The sequence below is a fragment of the Bombina bombina genome, chromosome 1 (assembly GCF_027579735.1).
Source record: "Bombina bombina isolate aBomBom1 chromosome 1, aBomBom1.pri, whole genome shotgun sequence".
In the NCBI taxonomy this organism is placed as follows: Eukaryota; Metazoa; Chordata; class Amphibia; order Anura; family Bombinatoridae; genus Bombina; species Bombina bombina.
In genome coordinates, this window is record NC_069499.1 from 303,027,961 (window position 1) to 303,040,003 (window position 12,043).

Genomic DNA, 12,043 nt, shown 5'->3' on the forward strand with positions numbered 1-12,043 from the left:
ATACTAATGTTATATAATTCTGCACATAGTGCAGAATTATTTAACATTAGCTTACCAGCAGATGTATACTTTCAATTATTTCAGAGAAATTGTATGTAAAAACCTAGTCTGGTTTTACACAGCGCATCGCGGCAACACTGTCTAGTCACAGTGTGCCCGGTCGCGCCATTAAAATAAATGTAGCTCGCTTCCGCTACTAGACCAGAGCGGGAGCGAGCTACATTCATTTTAATGGCGTGACCGGGGACACTGTGACTAGACAGTGTTGCCGCGATGCGCTGTGTAAAAACCAGACCCGCTCAGTAGAGCAAGGAGCGGCGTTCTGGTAAAATGAGGTATTTACATACACTTTTGCTGAAATGAAAGTATAAATGTGCCGGTAAGCTAATGTTATATAATTCTGCACTATGTGCAGAATTATATAACATTAGTATGTAAGTTTACTGCCCCTTTAACTAATTTACTGACATTGCAAGACCCATTTTAAATAGCAAATAAAAAATCATTTTATATAGAGTAGAAATTCCTAAGTGTGCTAGTACCTACAAAATACAAGTTTGTGTTTCATATTGTTCATCTTGTTTTGTTATCAAGATACTGTCAAGGGAGATTACCTGAGTACATTAAAGGGACAGTAAAGGTAAAAATTACACTTTCATGATAGATCATTCACTTTTAAACAACTTTAAAAATGTCTTTTCTTAGCTAACTTTGTTCTTTTGTTATCATTTGTTTAAAAAAGCATACCTAGGTAGGCTCAAAAACAGCAATGCACTCCTGGGAGCTTGCTGGTAATTGGTAACTGAACATATATGCCTCTTGTCATTGGCTCACACAATGTGTTCAGCTAGCTCTTAGTAGTGTATTACTGCTCCCTCAACAAAGGATACCAAAAGAATAAAGCAAATCTGATCATAGAAATAAATTGGAAAGTTATTTAAAATGGTATGATAGAAGTAAAAAAGTAAGGAAAGTAATGGTAGGTCTTACACATGATCTTGAAAGCATAATATGGTTTTGAGGTCAAAGGGATGTTATAGGATGTTATAGGCCATGGCAAGAGACAGATTAAGGTTCAATAATACAAATAGCATAGAGGTCAGCAGGTGCATTATACAGGCTATGACTGACAAGTGCTATTCACAGTTTATGCCAGATAGGTATGACAGGCAATGTATGGCCGGCAGGTACTATAGTTAGGTGTGGTTACCAGGTACTCTAGGCAGGAATGGCCGGCATGGAAATATAGGTAGGTGTGGTTACCAGGTACTATAGGTAGGTATGGCCGGCAGGTACTATAGGTAGGTGTGGTTACCAGATACTATAGGTAGGTATGGCCGGCAGGTACTATATGCTAGTGTGGTTACCAGGTACCCTAGGTAGGTATGGCCGGCAGGTACTCTAGGTAGGTATGGCCGGCAGGTACTATATGCAAGTGTGGTTACCAGGTACTCTAGGTAGGTATGGCCGGCAGGTACTCTAGGTAGGTATGGCCAGCAGGTACTATAGGTAGGTATGGCCGGCAGGTACTATATGCAAGTGTGGTTACCAGGTACTCTAGGTAGGTATGGCCGGCAGGTAGTATAGGTAGGTATGGCCTGCAGGTACTATATGCAAGTGTGGTTACCAGGTACTCTAGGTAGGTATGGCTGGCAGGTACTATATGCAAGTGTGGTTACCAGGTACTCTAGGTAGGTATGGCCAGCAGGTACTCTAGGTAGGTGTGGCCAGCAGGTACTATAGGTAGGTATGGCCGGCAGGTACTATATGCAAGTGTGGTTACCAGGTACTCTAAGTAGGTATGGCCGGCAGGTACAATAGGTAGGTATGGCCAGCAGGTGCTATAGGTAAGTGTGCTTACCAGGTACTCTAGGTAGGTATGGCCGGCAGGTACTCTATTTAGGTGTGGCCAGCAGGTACTATAGGTAGGTATGTCCGGCAGGTACTATATTCAAGTGTGGTTACCAGGTACTCTAGGTAGGTTTGGCTGGCAGGTACTCTAGGTAGGTATGGCCGGTGTGGTTACCAGGTACTCTAGGTAGGTATGACCGGCAAGTACCATAGGTAGGTATGGCCGGCAGGTACTATATGCAAGTGTGGTTACCAGGTACTGTAGGTATGGCCAGCAGGTACTCTAGGTAGGTATGGCCAGCAGGTACTATATGCAAATGTGGTTACCCGGTACTCTAGGTAGGTATGGCTGGCAGGTACTATAGGTAGGTATGGCCGGCAGGTACTATATGCAAGTGTGGTTACCAGGTACTCTAGGTAGGTATGGCCGGCAGGTACTATAGGTATGTATGGATGGCAGGTGCTATAGGCAAGTGTGGTTACCAGGTACTCTAGGTAGGTATGGCTGGCAGGTACTCTAGGTAGGCATGGTCAGCAGGTACTATAGGCAAGTGTGGTTACCAGGTACTCTAGGTAGGTATGGCCGGCAGGTACTATAGGCAAGTGTGGTTACCAGGTACTCTAGGTAGGTATGGCCGGCAGGTGCTATAGGCAAGTGTGGTTACCAGGTACTCTAGGTAGGTATGGCCGGCAGGTACTATAGGCAAGTGTGGTTACCAGGTACTCTAGGTAGGTATGGCCGGCAGGTACTATAGGCAAGTGTGGTTACCAGGTACTCTAGGTAGGTATGGCCAGCAGGTACTATAGGTAGGTATGGCCGGCAGGTGCTATAGGCAAGTGTGGTTACCAGGTATTCTAGGTAGGTATGGCCGGCAGGTATAGGCAGTTATGCAGCAGACACTTTCATCAGGGTAAATAAGAGAACAACCCTGTGCTTAGGAGATGCTGACATTTATTTTATACAGCATCTCGAGGAGAGAGTTGTTTTTTTGCTCAGTATAGTATAAGGTTCAATATCTGTCAAAACCTTGTTTGATTAACCCTGGGGAACATGCCAATCTAAAAAAGCAGATATTTTTACAGCAAGAAACAACAGGATGCTAAAAAAACAGCATAAACATGTTTCAAAGATACATTTTTCTAATTCAATACCTAAATAACAGTACATGGTGCTCAGTTTTCATTTTAATTTGAGAGAAAAGAATTTAAAAGTGTTGAATTGATTTTTCTAGACCCAAATGGGAGTAATATCTGTTTGAATTTAAACTAATGCTGTGGTTGTTTACTTCCTGCTAATCCTCATTGGTTGAAAAGTACTTCCTAATAATGCTCATGTTTAAATTCTGCTCTTTCATATCAGTGACAGAAATGTTTTTAAAAAACAATGTCACTTGTGAGTCAGGGGATGTTTTAGATGTGCCTCCATAATAGGAAATCATGATATTGGCGCTTGATTGTTTTATTAGCTTAAATAAAAAGAGAGACGCGCTCAACCTGGGAACAAACAAGAGCATAATAGCTTGTTATGTGGCTAGTTGCCACCCAAGTAGAAGCCTCTTTTTGCTCAACATGTGCCTTTCACAGAGAAGAACTTTCCTGTAGCATATCAGTCTGATCCTGACTTAACAGTACGGTCCAGCCCCAAAATACCAGGTATTCCCTCTATGAACGAGAGAAACAGCAAAACCCCAGACGTACGTTTTGGCCTATTGTGGGCCTCGTCAGTGAGTTGCAGCCATATCACTTTAGGCACACTGAGCAACGGGTCCACGTCGGGATTCCTGCATCACAATTAGGGAGACTTCCCGAAGTGTCATAATTTGCATAAATGAAAAGAGAGAAGCGCTCAACCTGGGAAGGAACAATAGCATAATAGCTTGTTCTATGGCTAATTACCACCCAAGCAGCAGCTTATTTTTGCTCAACATGTGCCTTTCATAGAGAAGAACTTTCCTGAAGCATATCAGTCTGATCCTGACTTAACAGTACAGTCCGTCCCGAAATACCAGGTAATCCCTCTATGATTGAAACAGCAAAACCCCCGATATATACGTTTTGGCCTATTGTGGGCCTCATCAGTGAGGTGCAGCCACATCCCTCTAGGCACACTGAGCAACAGGTCCACGCCTGGATTCCCGCATCACACTTAGGGAGACTTCCCTAAGTGTCATAATTTGCATAAATAAAAAGAGAGAAGCGCTCAACCTGGGAACGAACAATAGCATAATAGCTTGTTCTATGGCTAATTACCACCCAAGAAGCAGCCTCTTTTTGCTCAACATGTGCCTTTCACAGAGAAGAACTTTCCTGAAGCATATCAGTCTGATCCTGACTTAACAGTACAGTTGAGCCCCAAAATACCAGGCAATCCCTCTCTAAACATACTGCTGATGTGACATGGGGAAACACACACATTCAGTCCTAATACTGTCAAAGTCAAAAGTCAAAAACTCAGCATCCAGCCAATCCTACTGCATCAGAAAAAGTCCTGCTGGGGTTACCACTGTTGTGGGGATTGTTTCTGGGTAGGGCTAACTGTAGGCGCATGCAGCAGAAAGCTGGAGCGGCAGGCATGTGAGGATTTGAGCATCTGTGCAGCTGCATACACTGCTCTCTTCAGTCTTGAGGCTGTGTGACTCATCTCACACTGTATCCATGCAGCCTTGGGCAGACAGCATCCAGTCTGCTGGTCCACTTAGCCCTGCTCTTTCTGCTGTGGCCCTAAGATCAACTAACTGAAAACTAAAAGTTTGTTAGGGGAACAAGTCTTTACCTTGCTTTGCTCCGGTTGGCTGCCCTTAATCTCTTTAACCAGCTAACCTCACACCAGAATCAAATTCAAAAGAATATTAAATAAATCCACAGTGGAGGAATTTATATATTTATTTACTTATTAGTACTGCTTAGGTCCAGTTTCACATATTGCATTTTATTTAATTTTTTAAAAATTATTTAGTTTTTTGGGATGTTCGGGTGGAGAGCGAAATTGCATGGGGTGGGCCCAAGAAAATTTTTGCCCAGGGTCCAGTCAATATTAAAGACAGCCCTGGGCCTCGTCAGTGAGGTACAGCCATATCCCTCTAGGCACACTGAGCAATGGGTCCACGTCTGGATTCCTGCACTTCCCTACGTGTCAAAACGTACATAAATAAAAATAGAGAAGCGCTCAACCTAGGAACAAACAATAGCATAATAGCTTGTTATATGGCTAATTACCACCCAAGAAGCAGCCTCTTTTTGCTCAACATGTGCCTTTCACAGAGAAAAACTTTCCTGAAGCATATCAGTCTGATCCGGATATAACAGTACAGTTCAGCCCCGAAATACCATGCAATCCCTCTCTGAACGAGAGAACCAGCAAAACCCCAGACATGCGTTTCGGCCTATTGTGGGCCTCATCAGTCACGTGCAGCCATATCCCTCTAAGCACACTGAGCAACGGGTCCACATCTGGATTCCTGCATCACACTTAGGGAGACTTGCCTAAGTGTCATAATTTGCATAAATAAAAAGAGAGAAGCACCTAGAGGTATATGGCTGCACCTCACTGACGAGGCCCACAATACGCCGAAATGTACGTCTGGTGTTTTGCTGTTTCTCTCGTTCAGAGAGGGATTGCCTGGTATTTCGGGCTGGACTGTACTTCTAAGTCAGGATCAGACTGATATGCTTCAGGAAAGTTCTCTGTGAAAGGCACATGTTGAGCAAAAAGAGGCTGCTTCTTGGGTGGTAACTAGCCATAGAACAAGCTATTATGCTATTGTTCATTCCCAGGTTGAGCGTTTCTCTCTTTTACGTAATTTGTTTTATTAGCTACCCTGCTGCTAGTGTCAGCTTCTTGTCATCCTGCCCTTGCGATTTTGTTCTATTGTCCATACTGCTGAGGTGACAACCTTGGCATGAGTAGTAAACTAAGTCCTTGTATTTCATGCCTAAGACAGACTTCTTTTTTACTATAAATGAAATCAAATTGTAAACAGAAAATATTACAACCCTATGTTATAATGTGACTGGCTGCTAAGTTATAAATGTTATTTCCGAACCTATATGGAGCAATGAATCCATACAAAACCATTTTAGCAGAATGATAGTATGCACTAAACAATAAACTGCTTCCAATAATATCACTGAGAGAACAAATAAACTACTGATGTGTTTTGGAACTTACCAATTTGCATAGCCAGTGATTAGTGCTATTTTGATAAACCAGTAAGCTGAAATTGGATTTTTGGTGAAGATGAACCTGGCAAGTTGAAGATCCCCCCTCGTATTCCAGCGTAATACTTAAACTGGAATGCGCATTAGGAAGATTTAATTTTACGTAATCAGGATCCTGCAAGGAAATAAGAAACAAGATTAGCAAACAAGTAACATCCCTAACATGAACTAGATATTTGTTATCCAATACGTAATGCATTACACAATCTTAAAGGGACAGTGAAGAACCTTGTAATACAAGACATTTATAATAACATAGTAGCAATGTCTTAATGTTTTAAAACAAATTAACATCCTTTTTACTGCATTTTTTTTCAATAGTCAAACTTCACCCATAATATTCCTTGTTTAGAGGAGCCAATCTGGGCTTTAGTCCACAGACATAAAGACTAACCACTGTCATAACATTAGTATTAAATGCCTTGTTTTGCAGTTAGTATCTAATAAATCAAATTAGGGACTGATATGTAGTAGAGTTAGCCTTGATAAGTGAGCAGGGTGCATTTCAAGTTCTGAGAATTAAAAATGGCATGTTTGTGAAAAATGAGCAAAATAAATAATGAAAACATATTTTAAAGTTGTTGTATTATGCATAACTAAACATTTTATATAATAATCTTAAGATGTTTAATGTGCCTTTAAGACGATTGAATGAAGTGCATAGAGTTTTTAATTTTTTTAAATAATCATCTCGCTGAACTATTTGCATTAAATCGGAATGTACAAGCAAAATATGATTTACCTTTACCTCATCTATGGAGCTTTGCAGCGTTGCATATATTTTTTGTTCATAGGAAATGGTGGTAAATTGGTAAAAGAGCTACCTGTGCAAACCTATATTCATCACTCACTTCATTGCTTCAAATAACTTGCTACTATGGAACTCTGAAAGCAAAGAAGCTGATAAACAGGATGAAGGTTATGCTGGAGACCAAAAAAAGGTTTTTAAACTTCTGAGGGACCTCACATTACTTACGAGACTTTGTAGATCATCTCACCAGAGCAGAGAGCTTTAAATCATTTGGCACTTAGGGGTCGATTTTCAACAGCTCTCTGGACTGGTGAGATTCTAAATATATGCTCGCTAACCCCTCTATTTCCCTGATGGAATTCTTTAAAGTCACGTTTTACCCTAAAAACAGTGTGCCTCGCTAAGGGGGCGTATACATTACAAAATTCGTAATTTAAAAATCATTAAAAAAAATGAAATGAATAATTCACATAAAACTACGCAGGAAAAAGTTGTATTTTTAAGGTGCATCAAAAATCGTAACAATATAGTTAACCAGAAGTCATATTTTATCAAAAATGTCAAATTTGTATGTAAATAACACAGGTATAAATCGTATTAAATATGCACAGAGTAATTGTAATTTAAGGGCACTGGATGTGCAATAAACCAAAGAAATTCATACTTATAAGTACAAAATACAAAGTGTAATTATTGCTTTTGTGAAAAATGGGCTGAACATGGGCATATATGAAATTATCTCTCTAATCCCAGCGTAATTCCTTTTTTACAATAATTCCACCATGGCAGCCCCTGTAAGGGTCAGCGTGAAACACCACGTCTGATCTGGAGAGATTTAGAGAATCAGCCCCTAAATCTGTCCTCCTTATCTAATCTCCGCTATGGGGACAGTTATAAACAAGCTAACAATCTAAAAGTCTCAATCAATATAAGGAAACACTGGTCTGTTTGTGTCCCTTAGCAAACAAATGTGTTATTTGCTTGTGTATTATGTTAAAATGATATGATAGAGTTTAACTGACCTGGCGGTTCTCCCCAGTCAAGCTAGGTTGTGTAATTACTTCATGTCCTGGAATATTAGCTTTGACGCTTAAGCTTGCAAAGTTCACAACCTGCAGGTAACTTTCATTTCCTTTTATGGTTGGGGGGACTGTTTCCTATGTACAGGGGAAAAAAATTATATTTAAAAGGTTATTGCAAACATCTGAAACAACTACCAGAGTGCACTGGTCCCAGACAACTAAGAAATGACAATGGGCATGTCCGAAATTTGGCTTTCCCTGTTTTTAATACTAAAGGGATACTAAACCCAATTTTTTTCTTTTATGATTCAGATAGAGCATGCAATTTTAAGCAACTTTCTAATTTACTCCTATTATCATTTTTTTATTTGTTCTCTTGGTATCTTTATTTAAAAAAGCAGGAATGAAAGCTTAGGAGTCGGTCTATTTTTGGTTTAAAACCCTGGATAGCACTTGCTGATTGGTGGCTACATTTAGCCACCAATCAGCAAGTACTACCAAGGTGCTGAACCTAAAATGTACCGGCTCCTAAGCTTTCATTCCTGCTTTTTCAAATAAAGATTCTAAGAGAATGAAGAACATTTGATAATAGGAGCAAATTAGAACGTTCCTTAAAATTGCATGCTCTATCTGAATCATGAAAAAAAATAATTGTGTTTAGTATCCCTTTAAGTGGACTAGTAACTTTATTTTATAATGGCATTTTAACATTGTTCTTTATAGAAGTAGTATAGTTACAGTCAACATAACCTACTCATGGTCTATGTTCCATTGAGTTTGCAGCTGAGAAATTATTGTTTAACTTCACATTTAAATTTGTTTTATTTTATAATCTTTAAACTGTACAATGAATGTCTGCATATACAGGGAAGTTCAAAATATATTTGTATCTTCATGATAAGTTATTCAAATTCGTTTTTTTTTTTCTAGGCTTCTTCAAAACATGATTTCCCTAAAACTGACAATCCTTTTATCCAATAACACAAACACAATATTTGAAGGAACTGTATAACTCCTTGTATGGGATATAAAGGCTGTAAGTGTGGATTGAAATACTATGATTTTTATAAAATTGCAGTCTTTTAACACTCAGAAAAAACAAGTAACATCTCATTGGCACAATAATAGTAATTGGCAGGAATTTTATAATGCAATACATAATTATAAGATAAGGCCAGTTTGAAAATGACACCATGGGGCCGATTTATCAATCGTATGGAGCTTGATGCCCCTGTTTCCACATGAGCCTTCAGGTTCGCCGGAAACAAACGCTATGAAGCAGCGGTCTAAAGACCGCTGCTCCATAACTTGTCCGCCTGCTCTGAGGCCGGGGACAGAAATCAACCCAATCGAATACGATTGGCCGCGAATCTGCAGGGGGCAGCATTGCACCAGCAGTTCACAAGAACTGCTGGTGCAATGATAAATGCCGACAGCGTATACTGCGGCATTTATCGATGTGCGGCAGACATGATACGCTACATTGTATCATGTCTGCTCGCACTATGATAAATCTACCCCCTTATCTCGTTTGGACAGGGCCAGGATAAAGATTAAACAGGCCATAAAGAGGGGCGGAGCTAACCGCCATTCTGCATAGTTGCATGTAGCTGGAGCTCTCCCAGAGACTGCTAATTTAAAGCCTGCGATTTGTGTTTCAATTTGCTCCAGCTTATCTATTCTTACCAGCCAACAACTACACAACACTCCTGCATACCCCAGGAGGAGAGGGGCTGCCCCTTGGAGGTCCTTGACCGAGTTTGTGTGGCTTCACTATACCCGCCACCAGGCCTGCAGCTTACGACAGGAAACCCACCCACAGAGCGATAGCCAGATCACAACTAGACATTTGTCCTCCGGAGGGTCGGGGCTCCGCTCCGGGGACCAGCTGCACACGTCTGTGACACCGCCTGGCTGTACCTACGACCTATACCTCGGGGCCTAGGACCGGAATACCGGGAGGTCTGTTCCATCTGAGTGTGGAGCTCCTACCCCGCAAGTTACACCTGCCGTGCCTTTCAGAACTCTATTTTCCTGCACCGGAGGGTCGGGGCTCCGCTCCGGTGCACTTACCATCACCCGCCACTCACCGCAGATCAGGCTTTGAGAAGGCCGTTACACAGCACCCACGTGGCCTCACCTGAGGCCTTCCGACGAGGACTGTCGGCTTCCGCTGCCCAGCAGCACAGAACGCAGTGGCGATCACCGCTTGGGCCGGAGAGGAAGAGCTAAATCTCCGGTCTACCCCACCACTGACCCACCTGCCGGGGATCTCTAACAGAGGGGACCAGGAGACTGGAGATAGCCGCCATCTTACCCCCGCGGCCTGCTGAACTTTCAGCCCTTTGAGGCCCCCACAGCCAAGAGACACATCTATCACCGGCTGCCTTGGACTTCACATAGGTGAGCCTTATTTGTCCTTTGACTCTAGCCTGGTCCCAGGTCCTCTTTCCCCTCCCGTGTGTAGGCTGCTGTGGGGGGGAGCTGCTGGGGCTACACGTCTGCCTCCTTCCACCGGGCCCCCTAAGTCTGCCATCTCTGAGAGGGTGCAGTTTTGGTGCTTAATTCAAGCAGTTCCACTGGGGTACTAAAAATCCCCCCTCTTTTTACAACCATCTTGAGCTCTATACTAAGGATCCCTATGCAGAGCCCAGATTTACTACTCAACTTGCCCTAATTAGGGCCTGCAATCCTGAGCACCATTTCATAAGCTGGGCCTGCTCATATTAGCATCACTGCAGCTCATCTCACCTCCCTACATATCTGCAACTCAAGCAAGTGGTATAAACAGCTGCAGTACTTTTCCACCTAGCAGACCTCTCTCCCAGGTTTTGGCCTGCAAAGTTATACCCTCCTATATTTCTCAGACTGGTTTGCTTATACCCATTGCTGAAATTAATAACAGGGGGCATTGTCATATAAATGTGATCACTTGTGCTGCTGCGTCAGCTTCTGTTTCTCTGGTGCCCAGGCCCAGAGTGGAGTGTTTAAGTTACCTTTTCCATTATGCATTCCTCACACACACTCAACTAGCTGAGGATACTTGCTTAATTCTAGCCCTTCTCTATTAGTACATCTCAGACTAGGATCTAGATTCTTTTACCCAGACCACACAGATCTACTTAGCTCTATACCTTTATCTGAGTGGTAAACCCCAGTTCCTTAACCCACATACTTGCTCTCCCCCCCACCCCCCCCCTAGAATAACATTTTGGCTGGATTAGCTACATAGAGGATTACAGTAATCTGCCACATCTGTAATTTTCCCTCACCTCCCCACCCTCTTCCTACTAACCTGACACTTAGGCCCTCACTCAATATATTAAAAGATAACCCATTAGCTTTGGCCTCAGAGTACTTAATCCCCAACACTTGAGGCGTGGTGCTCCCCATCATTTTTACCTAGTTATCTGCTAGGACCTTTGCTACCTAGAGTTGTTCTAAACATTGAAACATTCTTTTGTGTGTCCTTATTGCTCTGTGTTTTTGTGATAATTCTGTGGGTCCCGCTGAACGGGACGGGCCGCTTTGGTCCCCCTCGCGCCTCCACCGCTCCGGCCCAGCTTGTCTGGATTGGTCACTTCCACTTTTTCCTTCCTCTTGGTCGTATTCCTCTCCCTGAGGTGCGTGGGGGCTCTTTGGAGCCACCAACATTACTGAGGTGTAGAACTATGTGCTAGGTGTCACTCCTTTTGAGGACAGTGCGGGCCCCGCTCTTACAATATACCATATAATGCTAATGTATCACCCAGGTGTTGAAGTTTAACCCTTCTTTCTCTCTGAGGTTATTCCAGGATTCTAACGACTTCTCTGTGGGTACGTGGTCAGGGTGGACCTTATCTCCACCATACCGACAAACTCCTTGGTCTCCTTTATATATCAATCATGTCACACTCAGCTAGAAAAAATACCAAGTCCCAAGCGGCCTCGAAGCAGACTGTTCTAGACCATTTCTCTCAACCGTGCAAGAAACCTCCCTCCATGAGCAAAGACATTAGCGACCCAGAATCTCAAGATGAGGGTTCGCAATCAAGCTCCCAGTCTGTTGCGCATCTCAACCACTACATCACTGAAAGTACTCTCCAGAAACTCCTCACAGCTCAGACTAAATCTATCACTGCTGAGATTCAGAGAAGTTCGGCTGAACTTAAGAAGGAAATTCAGGAAATAGGAGATAGGGTTGACTCCCTCGAATGGCAAC

At 42.5% G+C, this 12,043-nt stretch overlaps 1 protein-coding gene across 1 annotated transcript in view; it reads right to left on the bottom strand.

The window, feature by feature from the left end:
• Positions 1–12,043, bottom strand: part of SLC15A2 (solute carrier family 15 member 2) — a 116,408-nt gene that overhangs the window by 26,016 nt on the left and 78,349 nt on the right. Inside the window, exons 16-17 of the mRNA XM_053689795.1 lie at positions 7,843–7,977; positions 6,020–6,184 (exon numbers count right to left, since the gene is read on the bottom strand). Of these exons, the coding sequence (XP_053545770.1) occupies positions 6,020–6,184; positions 7,843–7,977 (300 nt within the window). The remainder of the gene's footprint in view (positions 1–6,019; positions 6,185–7,842; positions 7,978–12,043) is intronic.